General features: G+C 42.7%; 2 protein-coding genes across 6 annotated transcripts in view; one reads left to right on the top strand and one right to left on the bottom strand.

Moving 5' to 3' along the window:
* The first annotated feature begins 1,611 nt into the window (after nt 1-1,611).
* MRPL33 (mitochondrial ribosomal protein L33) lies at nt 1,612-8,440 on the top strand. 2 transcript variants are annotated; one of them, XM_075042893.1, is made up of 4 exons: nt 1,612-1,762; nt 3,122-3,140; nt 5,805-5,911; nt 8,127-8,440. In XM_075042893.1, exons 1-4 carry the CDS (start codon nt 1,741-1,743, stop codon nt 8,174-8,176), a joined length of 198 nt encoding a protein of 65 aa, XP_074898994.1. In that variant the 5' UTR covers nt 1,612-1,740; the 3' UTR covers nt 8,177-8,440. The 2 variants fall into 2 exon arrangements, with proteins under 2 accessions (XP_074898994.1, XP_074898995.1); XM_075042894.1 differs by lacking the exon at nt 3,122-3,140 and having other exon boundaries at nt 1,616-1,762; nt 5,786-5,911.
* Nucleotides 8,366-24,372, bottom strand: part of RBKS (ribokinase) — a 70,147-nt gene continuing 54,140 nt past the window's right edge. For all 4 annotated transcript variants that reach the window (XM_075042889.1, XM_075042890.1, XM_075042892.1 and 1 more), the window contains one exon: nt 8,366-9,604. In XM_075042889.1, the coding sequence (XP_074898990.1) occupies nt 9,431-9,604 (174 nt within the window). In that variant the 3' untranslated portion in view covers nt 8,366-9,430. The remainder of the gene's footprint in view (nt 9,605-24,372) is intronic.

Here is a 24,372-nt window from a genome sequence, read left to right as displayed (position 1 = left end):
TGCATTGCACATGTCATTGAAGATCTCAAAGTGCACTACTTACCCTAGCCCATGCAGCAAATCTCTATCGGGGTCGCAGAAATCCTGACTCTCTCTCCTTACCTCCAGCCAGATTGCCTTTTCCCCAAGGTTAGCTATGACTACTGCCATCAGGGTCGTGCTATACTGTCACCACCTTGCCACACGTACCAGTTTTAGACTCCCTGTTTTTCACCCATACCTATGGAAAACTGTCTGCAAAGAGGCTGCTAGAAAGGAAGTCGAAGATTGCTGAAGTCTATTCTAATCCACAGTGTCTATATTTATGCAGCCCTTGTCACAGCCGAGCAGAGAAAATGTCACTGGAACAGTTTTCTTTTTGCCAGCAGGGAAGAGGTTTAAAAAGAGGCAGTATAGCCTCTATTTGATGATGTGTTTGTACAAATGTTTAACTTGTAATTTAATTTAAAAATCATCTTCAATGTTGATTTATATTCCTGGCAGTGAAGTCAGGAGATTGGCAATCCCATTCCATTTCAGTCCGTGCTGTGACAGAGGCAGTAACGCAGATCAAAGAGAAGAATTCTTACAGCACTCACATTTTATCATCCTGAATGTTTTCAAGTTCTCACTCTGATATTCATGGGCAGATTATGTAAGTACTAGATTTATACTTCTGAAGGCCAAATAGTAAAGATTGGAATGTTGTATCATTAAAAAGAAGTATTTGGAAATAACGGAATTGAAACAAGGTACAACATCCTATCAAGTGAACACTTGACACAAGCAGCACTGCTTTCCTTGAGATGTCATCTTGCTCCAGTCTTTCATAGGGTCAGCCATTTGTTTTCATGCTATAGAATATCAAATTAACTGCACGTTATTACAGACTCTAAGTCTTGCTTTCCATCTAAATATGTCAAGCTGACATTTTGATTGCCTTAGTAATTGCTAAATATTCAAGCACTTGAATTCCATCATTAACAGTTTACCCAGATGGTGAGAGAGGGAGAAGTAAGCTGCGGACCTTCTGTGAATTCTTTAGAGGGTAAGAACTTACACTTCATTACCTAACTGGTCAGAAGAACATGAAAACTTGCCTTGGCGCCCCCCTCGAGCCTCTCTGCCGATCATTTTTGCAGCATAGCTCATAAATACTGATAGGTTTAGCTGCCTAATGCCGTGGGGACTCTGACACCACAGCAGTACCCCTTTTTTTAATACAGAAGGGAACGAACACAGGCAGAGGTTAGCAGATGGGCCGAAGGATGAGACCGCTGCGGAGCAGGACCCAGATGTGCCCCCGGCCGGAGGCTGCCGGCCCACCCTCAAGCCCACGGCAGCTGTGGGGCTCTCAGAGCCGGACAGGCCCCCCTCTGCACTGGCCCTGCTGCCGTCAGCCACCCCAGCGCAGCGGCTGCCACTCGGCCGGCCCGAGCTGCCATCCCCGGCCCGCCGCCTGCCCTCTGCCCCCGGCAGCCGGTAACGGCCGCCGCGCCCCGCCCACACACTAACCCGGCCCCCACACTAACCCCGCCCCACATTAACCCCTCCCCACAGTAACCCCGCCCCCCACTAGCCCCGCCTCGCGCTCGCAGGGGGCGGGGCCGGGGTCGTAGCCTGAGCGCGCCCCGCCAGGCGGGGAGGCAACGGCCACGGCCCCGCCCCAACCCTTCCCCGCGTGCCGGAAGCGCTTCTGCCTGGCGGCCCGGAAGTGGTGGCGGGGGGCTCGCCGGGGCGGCTCAGGGGGATACCGGCGTTATGTTTCTAACGGCGGCGGCTTGTGAGTGGCGCAGAGAGGAGCGGGGCTGGGGGGGGGGGGGGCGGTGGAAGGCACGGGAGTGGCTTTGGAGGTGGGCGGGGGCCCGGGCCCAGGCGGTGGCGGCGCGACCTGCCCTGCCCTTCGCCTCCTTTTGCCGCGGGACCTGCGCCTCCCAGCAGGCAGCGGCGCCGCGCCGCAACTACACCTTCCGGCGTGCTCCGCGCCGCCTCGTGCGGGAGGGGTGGGGGTGGGGTGAGGCAGCCGTTGGAGGGCGCGAGGCCGGGGCGGGAAGTGGCCGGTTCCCAGCCCTTGGGTCAGCCCGTCAGCCGCCTTCCTGATTCTCCTGAGGAGATGGAGCCAGCGGCTCCCTTCCTCCCCCGGGCAGGGCTGGGGCTGTCGTCCGGGGAGGGTGGCTTCTGTGGGGGTGACGAAGAGAAGGGCTGGTGGGAGAGGGCTAGGCCCCTGCGGCAGGGACCGGGAGGGGGGGAAGCTCAAGGGAAGGGGAACTTGCAAGCCCTCCCCAGTGAGGTTAAGAAGCTTCAGCTCGAGTGGAAAAAGGGGAAGTTGCGAGTGGGAGCGGGGTGGTGGCGGGGAGAGTGTGTGGCGAGAAGTGTGTCCTTCGTGGTATCTGGATAAGCTTGGGGTGTGGTGAAGTAAAGGTGCAAGAGGAGGTTGGCCAGAAGCTTGTGATGGCCTAAACAAGAATTGCACAAACAGAATATAGATAAGCAATTTTTTACATGTTGGTGGGTGGGTTTTTTTATTGAATTTATGCTGTAGTTTTATGATTACTTTAAATCCACTGAGCTGACAGAAAAAAATAATTCTGCCCGTTTCTTGCTATGTGGTGGGTTAGATCAGGGGACCTGAAACCAGCCTTGTGAGAAAGTTAGTGTCATCTGAGAAGAGCTCTCTGGTCTGGTTCACCATATGGCCATGCAAACCTTTGGGTTGGCGCTTCGGCAGGAACCAGAGCAGGGGTGGGCATAAGCAAGCCGGGGAGAGTGGGACTGCAGTTTTCACCAGCAGTCTTAGTTCATACCTGCCATAACTGCGTATTTGTCTAGTGAACTCAGATTCAGCTTTGAAGCTTTATATTAGAAACATCTGAAGGCTGCAACAAGTGCAGTCTGTTGCACTGGGTGCTGCTTTTGCACAGACACTTATAAAGGTTGTATGGTGGAAAAAAGGCAACTGGGAGCACGTAGATGGAAGGACGTTTCTTTTGTGACAGTAAATCTCTTTGCACAGTCTGTCTGGGGCTATTGCAAAGGCAAGCAGTGGAAAACTCTTAATCTTTATATGTTGCATATAAAGGAAACAAGTTAAAATGATAACTGTTTCTTCTTTTTTTCTCTTCTTCGTGCTGCAAAAAAACAGTGGCCAAGAGCAAATCTAAGTAAGTGATGTTTTCCTCACCAATTTTTAATTTCTGCTACCGCTCTGTAGATTCAAGTGACTGTACAAAATACTAGGCTTCTCTAGAATTTTTTAATATACCTGAGAGAACTGCAGTCCTTGAGTTTAGCTGTGTCCTTTCTGTCCTTCTGCATGTGTGTCTTTTCACAGGTAAGTACAGGATGGTGTGAAAAATCCCCTCTGTTCTAAAATTGCAGTGAATGCAGGTGTTGTCCTATGGGCTGTCGTGTTGAGCTGAGCTGTAATATCCAAAGCGCCCTCCATAGGGGAAGCACGCCTCTGTGCTTTATGATTAAAGAGAGGCTATAAATTATCCACATAATCTTCCTCTTGTTTACCTTTCATACTTTTTTAGCTGAGGAGGGCAAGCTGAGGTACAGCGTTGGGTCTTTGTTGTTTGTGGGTTGGGCTTTGGGCAGGTGCTGTGAATGTTTCTCATGGGCAGGGTGCAGAACGCTTCCCAATTTTAGCATGTTCATATGTTTATACATGAGGAGTGGATGGGGCACAGTCAGTGCTCTGGGCTTCTTGATTTGCTCTGTAGTTCAGCTCAGAAGAGATGTTAGTGTGCTCTGGAAGAAAATTAGTCCCAGTCCTTTGACCTGTAAAGACAGCTGATGTGTTTTAAAGGTTGGAAAGGAAGGAATATATACTTTAAGCACAGCAGGAGTCTTACAGTGTGGATGCAAGGAGACAAGATCATGGGGAGAGAATGACTTGCATCCAAAATGCTATTTGTAAGAAAATCAGCTAGACAAATCCAAGGGGCTAAACTGATACATTTATGTGAATACAATCCTGTCTTCTGATTCTCAGCAATTGCATTTTGTGCAAGTGTATTACATTTGGTACTGTACAACCTCAGAAACTATGGCCTTTGGTACATTTTCTGATTTTTTTTTTTTTTTTTTTTTTTAAAGAATCAGCCCCCAACAGAGCCAGTAGCAACCACTTTCTGGGTTTGAAAAGATTCTTCTGTTACAGGATTTCTGAGTAATTGTCAGGGTTTGAAATTAAGAAAGTGCTTCTCAAATATGTACCTGACAGGGAAGAGAGCAGGTTGACATCTCAGTGTTCTGCTGTTACCTGTTAGCAGAAACAAACACAGCAACGCAGGATGTTTCCATGAGGTGAAAAAATAGCTTTTAAAAATGGTGTTACTAATGTTAATGTAGTGATCCCCCCCCCCCCCCCCCAATGTTCCTTTCTCTGTTCTTTTTATGGTCCCATGTATACTTCAGGAATATGTTATCTCCTTGTATTATTTATCCTTCTGTGTTCCCCTTGGGTTTTCTCCCTGTGTCCTGATAGCTTTCCACTGTTCTTTTCTGCCTCTGCTCCTAGTTACGTTTCTTCATTGAGCAGCAAGTTTTTTGAACAAGGTATGTTATTCTGAAAGGGCTTGGCCTCAAATATGTGGTGCACAAGAATTTCAAGGCCTGGTCATACTGATACCACTGATTCCCCCAGAAAGAGGAAACTGCATAGAGGATTTGAGGAAGTGGGTGAGGTATAGGGGAAGGAGTCTGTGTGGTTACTGGTGATACACATCACACCTGCAGTCATGTACAGGAGAGGACAGTAACTGGGGGTAATCCCTAGACTATGCTTGGTCAGTTGGTCTGTAGGAATCTAGTGTTTTTCTGTTTATTTTGAACTCAGAAAAGTAAATTTCATTGCAAAGCTGAAAAGGGAGAGCTCAAGGAAGTACACTGGTCAGAGCTGCACAAGTGAGGAAGAATGGACACCTCTTCAAGGTTAATTTTGACAGACCACTTGGTATTAGAAGCAGGAAAATCCAGGAAAATTAATTGAATGCCCATGTGCAGAGATGTATCCATCTCTTTATTGCAATGGAAGAGAAGGACATAATTTACAGACTGGTTAAAGGGTTTGACCTTTCTTTTGACACTTCAGAAGATGCCCTGTGTCTGGGAGGTTGCGCAGATCTTGGTGTACTTCTGGGGGGCGGGGGGTGTGGTGGTGGTGGCTTTCTCAGTCTCCTGGCTTTCCCTGCTCCCAGGGATACCACAGCTACCGCAGCCAGTCCACTCCACAAACCGAAAGCCTTCCAGTGGGGAAGGGGGTTCCCATGGCTGGGTTAATGTCAAGCCCTGTATCTCTAGTGGGATGGATGGTGCCAAGGGGCCCTGCTTCTCGTTTTGCATGCCTCTTGTTCCATCCTATCTGCTCGAGTTCCTCTCTGCATGTGGAAGTGATAGTCTGCAATACATTGTCATCTACAGCCTGAACATCTTTAACTACCATCATCCTTCCTCTCTTGCCATTATCTTTTAAATAGTGACTCAAGTGTATGCTGATTATTTTTTTTTTTTTACCCCTCCCCCTTTCTTTCTTTCCTGTTTCTTTTCCTCTGGGCTTGTATTCTGTTCAGGAGTTATTTACTTAAACTTGATGCTGTAGCTTATGGTTTATAGTGGGCTCCTTGTCTGTGTTATAAGTTTAGCACATAGTGTTGATGCTCCCATCCAGAATATCCATAAAGTTGAATGAAGTATCTTATGTGATTGTGCCAAATTGCTCATGCTAAAAGCTTGTCCGTTTGACCATGCCCTGGCAGACCTGTGGTGGGCCATTGCTGTGTGCCTGTGCACTGATACAGAGACATTCCTTGTGACTTTAGATACATTCTGGTGAGGATGAAAAGTGCAGCTGAGACAGGCTACTGTTTCAACATCAGGAGACTCCGACTGCAAGAAAAATTGGTCCTGCTGAGATACGATCCCATCGGTAAGAGCTTGGGGAAGAAATTAGCCTGCTTTGTATAAGCTTCTCTGTGTGGGGCAAAAGATTTGAATATAACAGGATTTTTCCCATCTAAGCAGAATATGTCATAACATGTTTCATACTCAGATGACTGTACAGTTGCTGTTCTTCATGACATTCTAGTGGGAAGTAAACGTTACCCTCATTTTACAGATTGTGGCAGTGAAACAAAGTAATGACTTGCCTGACATATCAGAGTCTTTGATGACAGCCATGCCACATGTCAGTGGCAAAGCAAAGTGACACAGGAGTTCTTTCATTCTGTTTCTTTGTGTGGTTTGCTAGACTGCGCTACCTCCAACAAGCAGCCAAGAAGAATGCATCAATAGAAATGTTCTGTTAAGCTGCCATTGGTGCTCTAGACAATACATTTTAACCATCACTTACAAAATGGACTTTTTCTTTTAAAGAAATAAAACCAAGTTGTTCTTCTCCCACAAATGATACTGCTCTCCAGATGACAGTTTGTGGGTTCTTTTATGTTCCTCTGGTCCTTGCAGATTTTCTCAGTTTAAGAATCTGATATGTTGGGGGGTTATAGCACTTGCCAAGCTGCCTTTTGCTTACCAAGCTTTTTGAATGGTGACTAGGAGCTCAGGTTTCTGGGGGAGGAACCAGTCTGCAGTTAACATTAAAAAGTTTAATTTAACGTTAAAAAGCTTAATTTGGGGAAACTTAGAAATTAAACAAGACCATTTAAATGAGACTATGCTAGAAATAGCATGGCAGAGTTAGTGCAAAAAAGGCTTATTTAAATCTATAGAATAAAGAAATGTATTAAGCAGCTCTAAGTAGATAACATAATGCATGGCCAGTAGTTATGTGGTTTAAGCTTATTTTTCCTTATAATTTTATGTTCTTGTTAGATGACTAACCTTTTCATACTCAGATCTAACAGTCCAGGAGCTTTATGGCAGGTGAGAGAAACCACCAGAGAAGCGGTATGCTCTCATCAAAGAGATGAGAGATTGCTGACAGAGGTTGTGTCTCTCCTTCTGAATTCCATACAGAAGGAGAATTGGAGATCGCTGGGATTATTTTCTTGAGTAAGAAAAGTTTAAATTACTGCATCGAACCATTGTGCAAAGTGATCCTCCAGAAGCTTCACAACTTGTAGGAAATGTGAAGAGAGTGGAGAGCTTAGTCTAAGTAGCGCTTCTGTTGCAGAACATGTAGTAGGTTGTTGAAGTACAAAATTGGAAGTAATTAAGAAAAAAACTCTGATCTTTGTAGCCTGTAGTAGAACACAAGTGAGGAATTGATGTGAGAAAGTGCTGCATGTGTGAAGGGAAGTAAATTTGAGTCTAGATACCAACTCACATCAGGAATATGTTAGGAAGCATTTTCACTTGGCTTGCATTTTCACCTTATGTTTTGTACTTCTCAAAAACCTGGGACCTCCACAGAATGAAGCTTTTTAGTGAAGTAGTGGCAGTAGTGCCCAAGTTTCACTACCTCCTAACTGCAGCAACAGAATGTGTTACGAAGTTGCAGTATTTCTTAAAGTGAAACTTTTATGTGGAAGAAGAGATTTTGTTAAGTGTGTGGATTGCTGTTGAGTAGCTTTCAAAGGAATTCATATAGTGAAGTTCAATTGGAACAATGGTGCTTTTCAAAAACATTGTAAAGCTTTGATATTTTTTTTTTTTTTTCAGTAATGCATTGGCTATGCTTAACCTATAGCTGAACTGACTTTGCTAGCACCTGCATCAGGCATTGGATGCAGGGTTAATTTGTGTCTCATTGAGAGATCTGCAGGAGACTTAGTTAACTTTTTCAGTCAGTCTGTGAGACCAAGTAGATCCAGTTCATGATCTGTAGTTGTTTGGGCTCTGAATTTGAAGAGTAGTAGAAAGCAGTAAGAAGCTATTTTTGTCCGTACATTGAGCAGCTGTGACTCAGAACAGTCACACAGAGCAGCTGTTGAATGTTTTCAGCCACTCAGATCCTGACACTTACTTTCACAGAGGTAAATGGACCTCTTAGGAACGAAAAATTACGTATGGTAAAGTGAAAGCACTACTAAACTCCTTCAAGAGTTGATTAACAGCAGCGCTGTGCCAGTCAGTTGCTCCACACTCACTTAAGCAGCGAAGGCAGCCAGGAGAAAGGGATGTAGGCTCCTTGAATTGCATCTTAACACTTTGGGCTTCTTAACAGATCCTTTTTTTCCCTACAGCAAAACAACGTGTCCTCTTCACGGAGAAGAGAAAAATCCGCTCTATCTGAACAATGACTGGACTTGATTTATGCATTAGGAGAGGATGGTTTGGGGGGAGGACGGGGTGAACGCTGATTCAGAAATCAAGCAACATGGGCTGCAAAGAGAGGAAATGAACTGGGATCACCGTCTCCTGTGATTTGAAGGCCATTGTGAATAAAACAATGTAGAGAGAGAAGATTCTTAATGTCTGGACATAGATCATCACAGTAACATTTATTTATCTTTTGAGTTATTTTTACAGTACTCAATTAAAAAAATTAAATAGCAAATCCCATTGTCTGTGTTTTCCATTGTGAAAGAGGCTGTAATCTTCAAAGGAACTATTGTTTTATAAGGCAATAAAAATTAACATTTTCCACAGCAGGAATTCAATGGCAGGATTGCAAGTTTTTCTAACCTACCAGCCACAGATTCAACAGTAGTGACCATGAATTGGTGTCATTCCTTGGAGGGGTAGTGTTGTACCAGCTCCTTCCCAGGAAAGGAAGAAGCAAGGGGAACCTAGTGAAATAAGATGAGCTTTTGGATAAGCTATGACCACGGCTAAAAGGGCTGAATTATTTTCAGTCAGGTAAGTAGGATGGATTTTTCACTCCTGGATTTTTGTCAAGCATGGAGAAAGTAGATAGCCAAAGTAGTTCTCTGATCGTTTTGGAAGTTTTTCATCTTTAATTAGCTCATCTAGGTTTAGAGCAGTATGGCTAGAAACACTTTTCAAAGTCTACCTCAGTAGCACTCTTGTCCTCTTTCCAGTTCGAGGGACCTTCCACAGAGCACAGTGCTGCAGCATGCAAGAATAGATGGGCCAGGGCTCGATGTATGGTGCTTTGTTATGAGCCAAACGCTGGCCTTAGTGTTTGCAGCCGAGGCCTGAAGTTGCAATCTCAAAGCTAACACTCCGCTTCATGTGCTGGCATTGCACATCAGAAGTTCTGATAAAAAAATACTACCAGGAGACCAATACCCTCCAGATGTTTTGCTGTAAACTTCATGTAGTTCAGTATAGTGCATTGTGTGGGATGGCCACAAGCCCAATGGTTGTGTGAGGGGCCAGAGAGACCTGCTGTGCTGTGTTTGAAAGACCCCCCACCCCCACCCCATTTTATCATTGTAGAACAGGAACTAAGAGGATTCCTCAAATAAGAAGTAAAGATACTTCTCTGGTCTTTCCAGTCAGCAGAGGAGAACCTTTGTGCAGTCAGGTGATTAATGGTGTCTGGGGTAAGATAAAATCAGTACTTTGAGCTAGACAATGTCAATTAGAAAAGGTCCTGAGGCAAGTCCTTCCGGTAAGGATATGAAGATTGTGTCCCTGATGCCTGGACGCTCACTGATGCAATGCAGTTAGACTTCCTGATCATTTCCTCCATGGGTAACTTGGGATAGTAAGCCAGGTAGAAGGCCAGTGCTCCCACAAAACTGTCTCCAGCTCCCTAGAATAAAATAACAAGTTCAAGCATACTTACACAGGGAAACAATTCAGATGCGTTTACTGGAAAGAAAAAAGTTGCAGCACTGATTGCAGGAGTCAGGAAGTTGTTCAGGAGTTGAGTTCAATTCACTTTTCTATGCCTAGAAAATTCTGCCATGTTAAACTAATGCTACCATACTATCTTTCTGCCCAGCTGTTGAATCAAGGTACAAGCTATAATATGGCTTAAAACTTCAAGAAAAAGAAAAGCTAGTGTGCTACAGTTCAGCAGTGTGCTGTTATAAACACTGTTTTTGAAACTTCCTGTTGCTGGAGTGTCTGATTTTGATTTCTCAACCTGAATGTTTCATTAAAGCTATTTTTCTCTCATTTAACTTCTGTTTTTCATAAAGGGCAGTAGTGGAAGGGACAGAGAAAAGGGGAAAAAATAAGCCATGCGGCCTGTGGTGTCTGTAAATTCCTAGTTGCAGAACGATACATTTTGATGTCTCCAGAACTGAGCTGTTGTTCTAAAAGAGTCCCACTAATGAAGGTGTATGCTGTGTCTGTCACATAAACCACTCATATTCCTGGGGTAAGCTTTGCCACTTGAGCTGTGTCTGACCATGGGGATGGAGGACAGTGACATTCACCTGGAGCTCTGGCAACTGTGGCCCTCCTGAGCTAGCTGACCCCAGGCCCTGTCTCACACAAGAGCTGCCCGATGCTCAGCCAGCCCTGTGCCAGCCCTCTGTGAATGGGGAGTAAGCCTTCATCTTGTGCCCCGGCTTGCTCTGACCCTCTAGCCCAGATGCCACTAGTTCTGCTCTGATCAGCAGGGAATGACAATTGTTTGCCTCCTGAATGCTTTTTAACAATAACTCTTGTTTTGCGATGTTCAGTGCTCTGTAGTGTCCCCAACAACTGGCAAAATCAATCATTTTTAACTTGATTTGCTCATTTCATTCCACAGCGTCTCTTCCCCCCTCCTCTAAAACTGGCTTGATTTCTAAGGCCAAACTGACAGCAATTCTTGTTAGTACCGTAAAAGTGATTCTAACATCCCCTTTTTTTAATCATACTTTTATACCACTAAAAGAGTTACACTGGACACACTGGTAATATCTTCATTTATTTCAAGAACTAGCATATGGACTATCTCCCCTGAGGGGTTTTGCCTCTGTAGTTGCAATAAATAGGCCCCAAGAGTCATGGGACAAGAGCAAAGGGCCTGGAAAAAGTTAAGATAGCTGAGCAAAGTTTCTAACTGGAAGTTAAGACTAGGAATTAATTTCCAATTTTGAGTTCTAGTGGTTCTCAGTGTTACACTCCTACTTACTCTAAAATCAGCTGCATATAAATAATATCATTCTGGCAAAAAATACCACTTCCACAGAGATCAGTTTGTAATATTACAAGCAGATGACAGGGCAGAGCAGCGTGGCAATTGCAAAGGAACCCTAAAGGGGGTGAGCGCGCCATGCCTTGTCTCTTCCTGCCCAGCCCTTCCACAGCAGCTGTTTGCATTGGTGTTCCCAGTCAGGAAACTTCCTACTTAACTCTTGCTTCACCTGAAGCTTGGATGCTGTCTTCCATCACCTTCACAGTGGGGTACAATGGAGAGTGTTGCCTGGCAAATTACAAGTTAATAAGCAAAGTCTTACCCAGCGTGCAGCAACACCTGTTTCAACAGTTCTGTATTCCTGAACATAGGAGGGGCAGGTGAAGGTTTTTATCAATTTCTGTTGGGCCTTTGCCTCTCTTCTGGTTTCCAGAGTGCTCCCACAATGGTAGGTGGAGCAGGAGCAGGTGACTGCTAGTTAAGCATTGCCAGTGTCTTTTGTCTGATGCATAATACAAAAATCTCCAGCCCATCTCAGAGTTTATAATCTAATCGGTGCATGTTTAATTATTAAAGCTATTTTGGTGCTGCTGTTACAGACAGAATTTCAGCAAGCAAATGTTATGCTGTAGCAGGAATAACTTCTCATTTTTCCATCAGATATTTCTCATACAGTGATCACTGGGTAATGGAAGTGGCCAAAGATTATTTTAATGAGGAATACTCAGAATATCTGGTGTCAAACAGCATAAACTATTACCTGGCAGCAATGTGGAGCAGAATACTGTCTTTTTAATAATTTTTTTTTTAATGGAGGTAACTAACTACTGCCCCAAAGAATTGCTGCACTGTTTGCTATTGGAGCAAAAAAAGACTAATGGCACATCACCCAGGTCTTAGTTTGGATGGCGGTGAGATGGAACATAAGTTCTCCCTGCAACATTACTGTGCTTCTCCACTTGTGCGTGATGCTCGAAGGTTTTGAGATGGCTGTAGATCTCCCTTTTGGCAAGGTTGAACTATGTTAAATGACTACAAAGGTGGAAAAGGGGGTGAACAGCAGACTTCCATGCAGAATAGAAGGCGGCCCCCTAGTATCTTTTTGCAAGAGAAAAGATTATGGGATGATTGGAGAATATACAGAAGGATTTGATACCAGTAAACGTTTGCTGAAATCCTTACCTCCCATACATAGACTGAAGCAGTCAGCATCTCTAAAGCTCAGCTACTACAGACCCCAAGGGTATCATAAATTCAGTTGTTGGTAAGTAAGCGTTTCGTGTAGCGGTGTTTTCAATATAGGAGCTACTACACTGAAAACAGTGGCATGTATCATTAGAATGATTATGTAGATAACCCTGTTCAACCTCGCTTCTGGTCTGTGCAGACAAGACTGGTCAAACACAACTTAAAGAGCAATAGCAGAACTGATTCAGCTGCAAAGTTAGCTGCAATAAGAACTATTTTCAGCCTACAGAAACAGACCTTCCCTCTTTGGTATTGTGGATTAAGGTATATTGGGTTTGGTAGGTTCAGAAAAGGTCAGCACAGAGCAGAAGGAACAGGCTCAGAATAAAATCAGGATTATCCAAACTCTGGATTAGCAAATACTAGCTTTACATTTAGCTGTTTCAAAACCTGCTATAAGAAAAAAACCCAAACAACCTACTTTTTGCAAAAATAATGAATTTTGAAAATGACCAGTAAGGTGCATTTATTCTGCCCACTGACAAAAAATAAACACAGAATATTTAATATTTTACATTCTTCAGCATTTGTCTTCCAGAAATCCTAATACATTGCAGACTTTGAGACAATCCTCATATCCTTGAGTGCCTAGATACAATTAATTCCATAATTATAAAAATATGTTTATTATGTTAAATATATGTTTAACCTTTCTCTAACGCAGAAATGCTAGTTTGTATGAAATAAAATAAAGAATTGGATCAAAAAAATTGTCTGATATGGTGTGGCTAGTTCTAAAATGCAAGTGTTACAGTTTTTGTCTAAGTTTTATGGTTTTGAAGCAGTTTTGAAAACCTATTTATATTCTATGCCACTAGTCTGGAAGGTCCTTGTTTTCCTGTATGTCTGGAAAAGGGCAATTTTGTTCATTACAGTCCAGCACTGATTGAGATTCTGTGCCTCTAGAGAAGAGAAAACCCACAAAAACACTTCTATTTATACCTTAGCTTTTGTTAGTCCTGATTTGTTAAAAGCTGGTTCAGAAATTTAGTATAGATATTTTTATACGATGCTGCCCTGAGAAGCTTTTTAAGGAAAGTGCTTTGTAAGTGGAAACTATATTGTTCAACAGTCTTTCCAGCAAGTAAAGCATTTTTCAATCAATCGTGTAGAATAATAAGATGCATTTCACTTATACAGTAAGATGACTTGTTCACGACAAAAATTTGGAGGCCAAGAGGCCAAAAGCTACAGTTCACAGTGTTGCAGCAGTTGCACTGCCATGTTCCAGGGCAACCTCTTACTCAGTCTTCACACTCCCAGCCTGTCCTCTTGGGCAAGAGTAATGGCAACCATGTAAGAATAGGAGGGGGCTCTGGCTCTTGAAACCTGATGTTGTTACTGAACCAAAGAAAACTTTCCTCAGGTGATTTTTCAAGAAGTCACAGTCCATGTACGCCCTGTGTATTACATGGATTCATTCCATTAAATACATTGTAAGACCATGTTACCAAGTCCTAAAAGGAATGATGTGTTGTATAAGAGAAACATTAGGCACGCCTGTAATGATAAATTCTTCATTTAGTGAATAAATCAAAACATCAATCCAAAAGCTGTCAAAAACTGCATTATAATGTAGATTCAACAACATTGCTTGCAATGATGCTTATAGTCTCCGAGGAGCATTCACAGCAGTGCACAAATGAACAAAGCCTGAGGATTACACTGATTTAGTGCAGTCTAAATGCATGGCAATGCAGAGATGCCCAACTCTGTTGAAGGAATTGGGCCTTGGAGAATTCCTATTGTATTTATAGCACTCCATAACCATGTGATACTGGATTATGCTAAGGATGTTACTGCTCTGTGTCACATCTGCTCAGTGTTCCTTGCTGTACCTCTGCGTACTCTGTACCCAAACTACAAATTAGCCTCATGTAACACAAAAATATCTGTCAGTGAAGAGGCTCATTATCTCTTCTTCATAAGTGGTGAAATCCTATGCCTCCTTACAAGAATGCCTGGGTTGTGCTTTCATGAAAGGTTACTAGTGGAACTGGAGAAACATTTCCAGCCTTTGGGATATATTCAGACACTCTTGTGCCAAGAGGGTCTATGTCTCAGCTAAAAGATAATTTCAGCTGAAATGCTCAGGGAGCAAAATATCCCTTGGTAACAGTGGTTGAATCAGTTATACAGCTTTTTTTACCCTGTCTTTATTTTTATGATTTCCTTCTCCCTGAAAGAGCGCATGTTTATCCTCTATGTGATGGAGAATGGTTTATTTCTGGAAATGTTTCTGACTGTTTTTTTTTACTTCTGCATTTATTTGCCCTTGCAATACCTTTTCTGGGGTGTTAATAATCCCATCCCCCCCCTTTTCCTTATGTTTCACTAGAGAGATATTTTGGCAGTTTGAATTAAGGCAGTCTTTAAATTAAACCAACTCCACTATCTTGAAGCTCTCCTGAAATTAAACTAATTTGACTATCTTAAAACTATTTCCTAAGCTCAAGGCCTAACAAGGGTGACTACTCCCATGGTGTCTGGGGTTGCTGAAGCTGTGTGGAAGGATTGCCATCTTTGTAGGGCACCCCACAGATACTGGGGGGGCTCTCCACCGCTATGCTTACAGGAGCAGACCTTTGGTCACAAACCTCTAAACCCGAGATTTTCCACTAGCACAGTTATTCCTACATCTATGCATGGAGTTTTGAGCCAGAACAAAATGATAAAAAGTCCTTAACATGGAACTACTGAATTTTGCAATAAAATCCAAATGAACTTCAAACAAATAGCAGGGCTTGTCTTTTTAAGTCTAAGTTAGACTTCTGATGCAGACTAGAGAGCACTACAAAGCTACTTGGGTTGAAGATAAAGGAGAAGTACTAGGAGAAGCACACTGTGCTCCAGACCTTTAGGGTCTGGATCCACAACTGCTTTACTGTGCTTAATCTATGCTCTGGTAGCTGAGTGTTTCTGCAGTCTTGTCACGAAGACAAGCTAGAACATGTTACCCTAAGCCAAAGGAAAATATATAGAGAGAATCCATGGTAGCAATGCTTGTCTGTTCCTTTCTTCTTCCCCTCTGCCTTCCCCAAACACACACCAATGCTGTCTGATGTGCCCTGCACAATCCAGACCAAGTCACAGGGAACTGTTATGCTGCTGACCTACCATACACTCCTTCCTCCCAGCCACGTGCAGAATGGCTGTATTCAGCCACTGTTTAAGAACAACGGGAGGCGTAAGCTAACACATTTTAATTTGCATTCCCTGTAGGTTGACAGTGCAGTCTTAATTCCAGTGATTCAGACTGCAGTTTCATAATAGGCTTAAGCCAATCCATGGTGATGTTATTGCTGAAAGGCTCAGTCCCCACTCATGTTTTTATCCTTGGCTCATGTTCCCACGCCCTCCCCTACATCAGATCTAGCACTTGTGCGGCCAAGCAATGAGGCAGATCAGTTCTCTGATCCATCTGAAGACTAAGCCAGCCAACACTGACCAAGAAACATTAGTTTCCACCCAGATCAGCAAGCTGCTGTATTACCACATGATAGCTAGTCCAATGCCAAGGAGAAAGAGGTTAGAAACACTCCTTTCAGCAGCAGCATGATCTTAGATCAGCTTAAGCCAACTGTGAAACCTCACCCTCGGTCAACACCAGGCAATTCATTAACTCAGTTGTGTTTCCAAGTCCTAATACTCTGGCTCCTTGTTCACACAGGGAAAGCTGCCTGTTCCACTCTTCCCTCTGTACCGTGTGGGCTCAGACCAGAGGAATGAGGGAACAATCACACTTCCTTTCTACTCTGTTCTGGGAAGCTGTGGGAAGGAGCAATCCTTGACTTTCTTGCATTTATGTTGTGTCGTACTTGCATAGCCTCGCATGAAGAAAATTTCTTGCTCACTCAAGCTGAACAAGCGCAGCGTATCATCTGGTCCTTCACATGTCTTGAGGTCTTAGAGGTAACTAAACTACACCCACTGTAGACTATCAGTTGGGAAATATCAAAACCAAAGCACACCACACAATGCTTCACATCAGCTGTCAGGAATTTTTACCCACTTCCTGACAGATTTCCTGATGGTTCATTAACAGCGATTAATCAGCCTGACCGTTAACCCCCTGCATTCCTGAGAGATTAATCTTGATACAAGGCCTCCTGCATGCATTTTCTTTCCTTTCTGAAACATCCTACTACATTCAGTTTCTAAAAAGATCAGCAACAAGCATTACAGATGTATGAATTCCCCTGAAAAGTTATCTGGTTTATGGTGAATGTTGGAAACAAAACATACAACATTCACAACTCTGCAATTTTTAATTTGTATGTCATCTAAAAAGTACAGCTGAAAGTATCTAGAGATCTGGCCATATCACACAGTCCTGCTTTATGTTTTAAAGCTCTATACAGCACCTGTTTTGAAGGCAGGTAATAGTGCTCTCATTTCACATGATGGGAAATGAACTCAACTTAAGATCAAGAATGTTAGGAACACCCACTTTGAGACATCTGTGGGCTGAATGCAGAGCTCCTGATCTTTCACAGACTGTAACAGAAGTCAACATGAGTCACATGAGTACCCATCCTTCAAAAGTGAGGCACAGCTTGGGAACCCCAAAACTGAGGTATCCAAAATTAGTAAGTGGACCACAAGTTGCCCACAGCTCTGCTAAACACTCAGTCAGGATCAGAACAGAGGAGCTCCTGCCTTGCTGTTTACAAGAAAAACACTGCAAGGTATCTGTGAGCTGATGGCTTTCTCTCAGTGCACACTGACTAAATCTGGGAGGGAGCATGGGAGAGCTTCGTTCTGCCAGGTAATAATATTCCTGGTGCCACTTAGCACCAGGGAAGAAAGTTATTCTATGTTACTAGGCTAACCCCAGAAAGCCAACAAACTATTCACCCATAGGGAGCACTCTGTTTTCTGAATCATCGAAACAATTCAGTGTGATGATGCTCATATAAACTCCTTTCAACTCCAGATAGCATTAATGAGAGGTGATGAATTTCTTTCTGTCTTACACAATAGAGTAAGAGCACCAAATCAGGACCTCCACATGCTGTTCTGAAAACAACAGATCCATGTTGCTGAACCTGTGAGATTCCCATCAGCCAAACAATTCACCACTACTATGATTCCTGTGCTAACAGAGTGATAGATATTTTGGCAAGGAATATTTCAATTTAGGATACACTTCTGCATAAATTTTTGTTTAAGCTTCAGTTAGCTTTTGCCTTGGTACCTGCTTCTTCCCTGGTTTCACACTTGAGCTATGATCTGTGACCTCCTTTCATTCGATCTGAAAGTTCATACCTCACAGAGAAACTCAAACTAGCAGAGGAAACCCTTCACACTTGTTTTTTTGCCGGAGTGCATATAGAAAACTTACAACATATGAAATGCAGTACTGGAAAACTCTCATCAGACTTCAGCTCAATACAAACTCTCCAGTGGCACTCTTGCAAAGAATAGCATATATACCACTAACAGAAATAAGGCGGACTTTCAGTTGAACATGCTACAGGAGCTGTATCTACCTTTCCCAAAGTTTCAACTTGCATGGAATCAGAGTTGTGGTTGAAGCTCGGCACTAAATATAGCAGCTCCTCAGAAAGTTGATTTGTACTTCTCAAACTGGTTTATCAAGCCTCAACAACATGCAGCTACTCACCTACTCTAATCAAAAGCTTCACTTATCTCAATTCCTTGAGAAGTACTTAATTCCCTTCAATATTCATGTCATACTCATGCCAACTTGTAATTTCTTCCTAACAAAGCTCACGCTGATGGGTTAATTCACAAATTTCATTTAATGAAAAAATGAAACTAGAGCCAAAGCGCTGCCCAGAATACATCATGTTATTCTGATAGTACACTGCAAATACTGGCAGTTGGTTTCCTTTCCAAGAAAAGAGCTCCCCAACCAGGAGAGAACTGGCTAAATTGTCACCAACTGTGTCACCCAGTATCATGACAGGGGCTGACATGGCTTCAGGACCCCATAATCTAACAGCCAAGTCAGAAGGGGGAAATCTCCTCGCTGGGCAATTTCACTAGCCACATGTGTTTTTTTCTCTCAGACTGAAAATGCCAAAAGCCTCTTAGTGATCCCATCTAATCTGACGAGATGCACTCAGAATGACACAACTGTTATTTCGCCTGGAATTGATCAAAAAACCATTCTTTTTTTGCATGAAAGCTCCATATGCTCAAGTCCCTCTTTCAAAACCACAGTATCTAGCCTTTGTTGGCTGGCCACTGCTCCCACCCACCTCTGAACTACATATCCTGGAGGGAAAAAAACCCCTCCAAACTTCAGGAGGTTTTTTTGTCTGAGCTCACTCTAGCATTGTCCTTTTGCCAGCTCCCTGCATTCTTTTTCCTACTGAGTTTGTCTAATCTCTTCGATGAGTACTTGAGTTGTAACTCCTTTCTCTAAGTTCAGCTAGATGTGACCTACAAGCCAGAACTGCTGCTCTGCTCTAGAGTATTGTTCTCTGCTACCCACCCATTTTGTTGTCCTTAATCTGTGGAGCAGGTGTGCAGAAAACAGGGCTCCCGCACCTCGCTCATGGTCTTCAGAAGTAGGTGAGCACCAAGGCACTGCTTCTGACAGAAAGGCATTCTCTGCGGGATTCCCCATAACATGGACCTTTCCAGTGAACATACTGCCTGCTTAATGATTTCAGTAACAAAATCACAGACACCAGCAATGAGGCATCAGCTTCCAGAGACTTTCTTTAGCTCTTCCCTGTGCTCCTGTGTCTGTGCTTTGAAATGAATAAAGCCAATACACCTTAGAGCCATTTGGGCAGCTGACAAATATTGCTGCCAGAATTCAGAATCTGCTGTTCTACAGCAGAGTTGTTCTAGAATAGCTGGTTTTATACCTGTATGTCTACCTCTACACACATAGATGCAAAACAAAACCCTGAGAAAAGTGACCAAATCATTACACTCAACTGCAAACTGGCTATTAAAGACATTCCTACAGGTTACTGCCATCAATCACCAAAACTTACGGTTTTAGCGTACTTCCATTTGTCTAGTTGAAGCTGTAACATATATTCTGTCTATGGGACAGGCTACTAAAGATTAACTGCTTTATTCTTGATAAGAAATAAAACTTCTGGCATTTTCTGTGGTTAGAATTTGCAAAAGCAAGAAGCCCGATTTCCCTACTATTCTCATTTCTCTGTTCTTGTTCTTTTGAAAACCTAATTATGCAATATCACAGATCCAATGCAAACCTTTCTGGTTTCTGTAGTGACCAAAATTACTTGGCAATGAAAACTTTGTTGTGGGAAATCAGGTCTTAGGTCAGTATCAACATTACGGCAACTGGCATTTCTGGGTAACTGAGTAGTCAAGGGGCTCTGAAGCCAGGTTTGCTTTCTCTCTTACCATAGGCAGAACTGATGTGAACAAACTCAGAAGAGTAGGTTACGTTCCACAATAGCCAGGATGATACCTGATTCCACAGAGACTAGTTTTAAAGAAGAAAAGGAGGCATATGACATTTGTAAACTAACCATAAATGCAAGAGGTAAAAAATGATGAGGAGTTTGGCCAAGAATATGCTGCACTCTTACACAGTGGATCACATTTTCAACTTCCTATGGCTCAGGCCAGAAAAAGATACTTGGGAAGGTGACGCTCTGGATGTGTCAGAAGCACCAGCTTCCACTAGCTATTTTTAACTGCAGGAATTTAATTAGAAAGGATGGCTGCACACAGTTGGTCTTCCTTCCTCTCCATCCTCTGTGCAACTCGGATATCTCAGAGTGCTATGCACTATTACAACTGACATTGGCAGCCCAATATGTGCTCTGAACACAGGGTGAGCTACATACCAGCACTGAACATCCTCTTGGTGGAGACCCTGTGCTGGCTTCATCATAAAGACAAGGGGAGGAGAGCAAATCAAGAAAAGGAATGCAGCACGTTCTGCTGCAATCGGGTCATTTCCAATTTTGCTCTCAATCTGTATAAATTATACTATTGTTTCATTTACTAAAGCATCCCAGAAGTGAGATGGCACGAAGATAGCTTCAACATATTTCTGAACTCAGCTTCCCTAGACCTCATCAGAAAGTAGGCTCAGGCCCAGATCTTGGATGCTGTATCCTTCATGTGTTCTGGCCCCCAAACAAAACAAGTGAGTTGGTGCATAAATGCTCCCAGTGTCCCTACTTTTTTTCTGTCCAGACCAATCAAGTGGGTTAAATTCCAAATTGGAATATTTCTCAGTATGACAGTAGTGGAGCCAAAGCACCTGTCCTCGTAGCACATTTTCACAAACCCTTTACAGCCTCTTCAAGAAGCATCCAGTGCAAAGCGACTCTGTACTCCTATGTACTTTCTCATTTACTTCGACATCTACAACGATGTCCAGTTCTAAAAATGAGACAGGTGATATCCTGACAAAATTTTTCCTCTAATCCTAATTCTCTTTGAAGAGAAGCATAGAGAAGAAGTTATGGTTTTATCAAGGGAAGCAGGTTTGCTTGCCACTGACAAGCCAGTCCCTGTGTGCTTTTGTTCCCCATCTACAAAACAGCAGTAAGAGTAGTACTTTACCTTGTGTTGTGACTACAGAAGTAGTAAATAATGTAAGGTGCTTAGCAACTTTACGTATATGTATACATGTATACTGAACAAAGCTGTAGGTTGCAATGGGATAAAATGTTATGACCTGGTACTGATGGTGTATAGCAAACCCAAACAATTCTTGGTATCACTAAAGTAACTGAGACAGAAATTCAGTTTTACTATGAGGTTTTTGTTGCCTGGCACTGCAATCTTAGAAGGGGCTTAGAAAAGTAAATATTAGTTTTAATCTTTTTATTCTACATCTTCATTAAGTACCCCCTTGTAATTTAATGCAATTTGTGGCAAATGCTAATACTGCTTTGGGCCCACTTCTCCCCGTCAGCTGTATCTCTGTTAAATTATGCATTTCCATCTGGAAAGAAACTGTACAGGACTGTAGGCTCTCTTCCACTTAGAGTCAGGAATGGAGAGGGATTTAATTAGATGATCCATGGTTGAGAAAAGGACTAGAGCAAAGCCCGGGTGGTCCATGGAATCTTCCACCGGAAAACAAGGCTGCAAATTGTTCTGTACAAGCCTGATTCTGTTTGCTCATTTTGTTTACATTGTTTGTTCTTACAGATTAAAATAGACAGTTACTAGGCAGATAAACAGTGTTTCCTTCCATGACAATGTTGTCTAGAGTTTAGAGAGTAGCATTGGACAATATACGCCTGTGCTTCATTTTTGGGTACATCACCTCAATGCCCTATGTAACTTGGAGCAGGATATTTTTAGCTAGTGCTTCAGAGCACCTAATCGTTAACATTTTTGTTCCATTTTTCCTATCTGTAAAATGGGGATAATATAGCTTTCTGGTCTCCAAGAGGAAAGAGCTTGCTCTACCTTTTCTCAGTTGACTGCCAATGCAGAGGGACGCAACTCTTGCAATTGGTCTCATCACTGGATACCTGTATACCCTTACGCCACTGATCAAGTCTTCAAAAACTGAAGTGTCTTTAGAAGGCCTGAATCAGAAGCAGAAACTTGTGATGAGCCAAGCAATTCCCATCTACACTTAACTGTGAGTCAACTCAAATGCAGTGATTTCAGTCATGTGCCCTTTCACAGTTCAGCTGAACTTCAGAACATAATAGATGCAGCTTTAAATAGATTTACAGTGCAGATTGCTGATTTGAGTGTCTGGCAGATTAACTTATTCTTCATGTTTTTTCTGTTCCAAAATTCAATGGATTCCATATTTGTAAAAGGGGGAATGCAGAAGGCTAAGTCAGAAAGTGGGCTATGACTGGAACTAAACTTATTTATTAACCTATTTTGGTTGCATGTTAAAGAAAGGAAGCTATTATGCTGTCGGTTTGCGGGATGTTAATGGGAGCTCTGGGCATAATTACTCTGTGTTGGTGTATGAATAAAACCCACTGAGAGATAAGCTGTTTGCCCGATAGTAACTTTTTTGCTTTCCTTGAAAAAGAAAGGGAAGATGAGAAAAGAAAAATAAAATAAAAAAAAAAAAAAAAAAAATGAAAAAGAAGAATAGAAGACCTTGCCCTTTGTGGTCACTTTACTCCTTGCTACATCCTTGAGTAGGAAAAGGTTAAACACTCAACAACATTTTTCTCTTCTTAGCAAGTTAGAGAACTGTACATCAGACACATTGTCTGCCAAATGCTTCATTTACTACCAGCTGCATTTTTACTTTGTTGAGAGATAGCTGAAATAAAATCACTGTTCTTTGTGCAAACAGCATGCTAAATAATGTACGGCTACAAGATTATTAAATAGCAAAGGCATTTGATAATATTAGAGTCAACCACAAGTCCCACTTCTGCTGATGCACAGAATTTTGAGTAATTAGTCATTGCACAGAGTGTTGTATTTATATCCCCTTGAGCTTCAGACGTTAGGCCACAAAGTCAGGAGACAAAGAATTGCTGTTATTAGGAGGACTGTTTTGGATTTATTTATATTCTAAGGCTTTATTTCAGTGTCCACTTCACTCCTCTGGCTCAGGCTTCCTCCAAACCAGAAGATACAGCTAAGTCAGAGGATTTTAGTGTAAACCATATTTTTACAGACAAGACCTCTCAACTTCAAGCAGAACTTCAATGAGTTTGCAAAGCCCCCAAAGAAGCACAACTGGCCTGAGGTTATGACAAGCCTGGGAAAAGGCCTCCCAGGTTCTGTTCTGATCTCTAACAGACTTTTCATGGTTTATATGCAATACATTAATAGCAGCACCAATTTATGGATAGATAAATTGGCATACAAAGAAGACAAATAACTCTCCCAAGGATTTACAGCAAGTCTTTTGCAGAGCCCTGGAACTCTTACTCAATCCTTTGTTCAAATCGCTAAACCACACTGCCTTCTTTAGACGACAATTACGGCACAGGCCTGAATACTGTGACATATCTAAAATTATATAGCTATACACTTATATGAGGCTTTATTAAAATAAAGACTGTGTAATGTCTTAAGAGTTCAATACAAAGCTGCTCAGTGAGCACTCTACTGCTTAAAGACAGCCTTTTTAATTCTCTCCCGTAGTAAAAGAGCAAGATCTAATACATTGTAATAAGAAATCAGAGGGCAACTTCATAGGATTTGAACATAAAACATCTGATGACAAATTCATATTGTAGCAATTAGACTTCATTTTGCAGAATTGACATGCAAAAATAATGGTAACCTTTATGACAAATAGTATGTATCATCTGTCTCTGAGAATGTCATACAGAGAAGGACCATATAGAATAAATCATACACTCGCATCAAATTTCAGGCATAACTGAGTAGATTAAATATTGAATTTTATCATGTCTTATAAATGAGTTTACTGTTTATAAGCATGGCACCTCAACCTGTGATCTCCTTAGCTTCCCTCAGCAGGCTGTGCACTCTCTGTATCGAAAAGCACAGCCAGGCAGAGAAAATGCTGGTAATGTAAGAAATTTTATGGGAAATTTAATGGTTGTGCTTAGAAATACTGTGGAGTTAAACATTCTGGGTTCTCCATGAGATTTAAAAGGGAGACCACGGACTTGCTGTGATTACTGAGGGCACCACTGTGAAAAGTGATTTCAAATTTTCATTTAAATATTGTGTGCCCAAGTGTCTCCATTTGCCTTTACAGAGAATACATCCACGCCTAAGCTAGATATGCAGATGCCTAATCTCCTGATTGTGAGTGTGCTAATGCAGGAGTTTTGGGCACACAACATTAGCATGTGTAAACCTAGAGGTCAAGTAGAAGCTGATGAAGAGACATTAAGCAGAGCAACTGTACTATGTATTTAAAAGACCAGATGGGATGGAAACTGGAGTCAACCTAACTGATGCAAGCATGTATGGATGCTGTTCAGCATCTCGACCCAAACCAGGCTCTGGAGCAAACCAGAGGTTACAAAAACTAACCCTAAGCACCTCCCCACAAAAAGTGACCTCCATGATGCAACTTGGAAATGGGGGAGTGACAGCAGGGCAGCTGCCGTTTTCCACTAATACCCCCACGTAGGAGAGATTCTGCCTGTGCCAGCCCTCCGATTTGAAGCATGGATCCTAGACAGGACATCCCACCTTCAACTGCAAGGAGCAACCACAGTAAAAGGCAAAGCTCCAAGCCCCAGGGTGCAGCCCCAGGGTGCAGCCCCAGAGCCAGCAGGCATGTTCCAGCCTGCTGTAGCCACCGA

This window comes from Buteo buteo, chromosome 12 (genome assembly GCF_964188355.1).
Source record: "Buteo buteo chromosome 12, bButBut1.hap1.1, whole genome shotgun sequence".
In the NCBI taxonomy this organism is placed as follows: domain Eukaryota; kingdom Metazoa; phylum Chordata; class Aves; order Accipitriformes; family Accipitridae; genus Buteo; species Buteo buteo.
Note: the sequence above shows the minus strand (reverse complement) of the source record. Positions and strands in the feature narration are given on the sequence as shown.

What these genes read in the sequence shown, in the direction of transcription:
- MRPL33 (XM_075042893.1), top strand. Translation starts at nt 1,741, where the DNA reads ATGTTTCTAACGGCGGCGGCTT. An exon ending in GCTGAGATACGATCCCATCG is followed by an intron (nt 5,912 to 8,126) that starts GTAAGAGCTTGG and finishes TTTTCCCTACAG; the next exon opens with CAAAACAACGTGTCCTCTTC.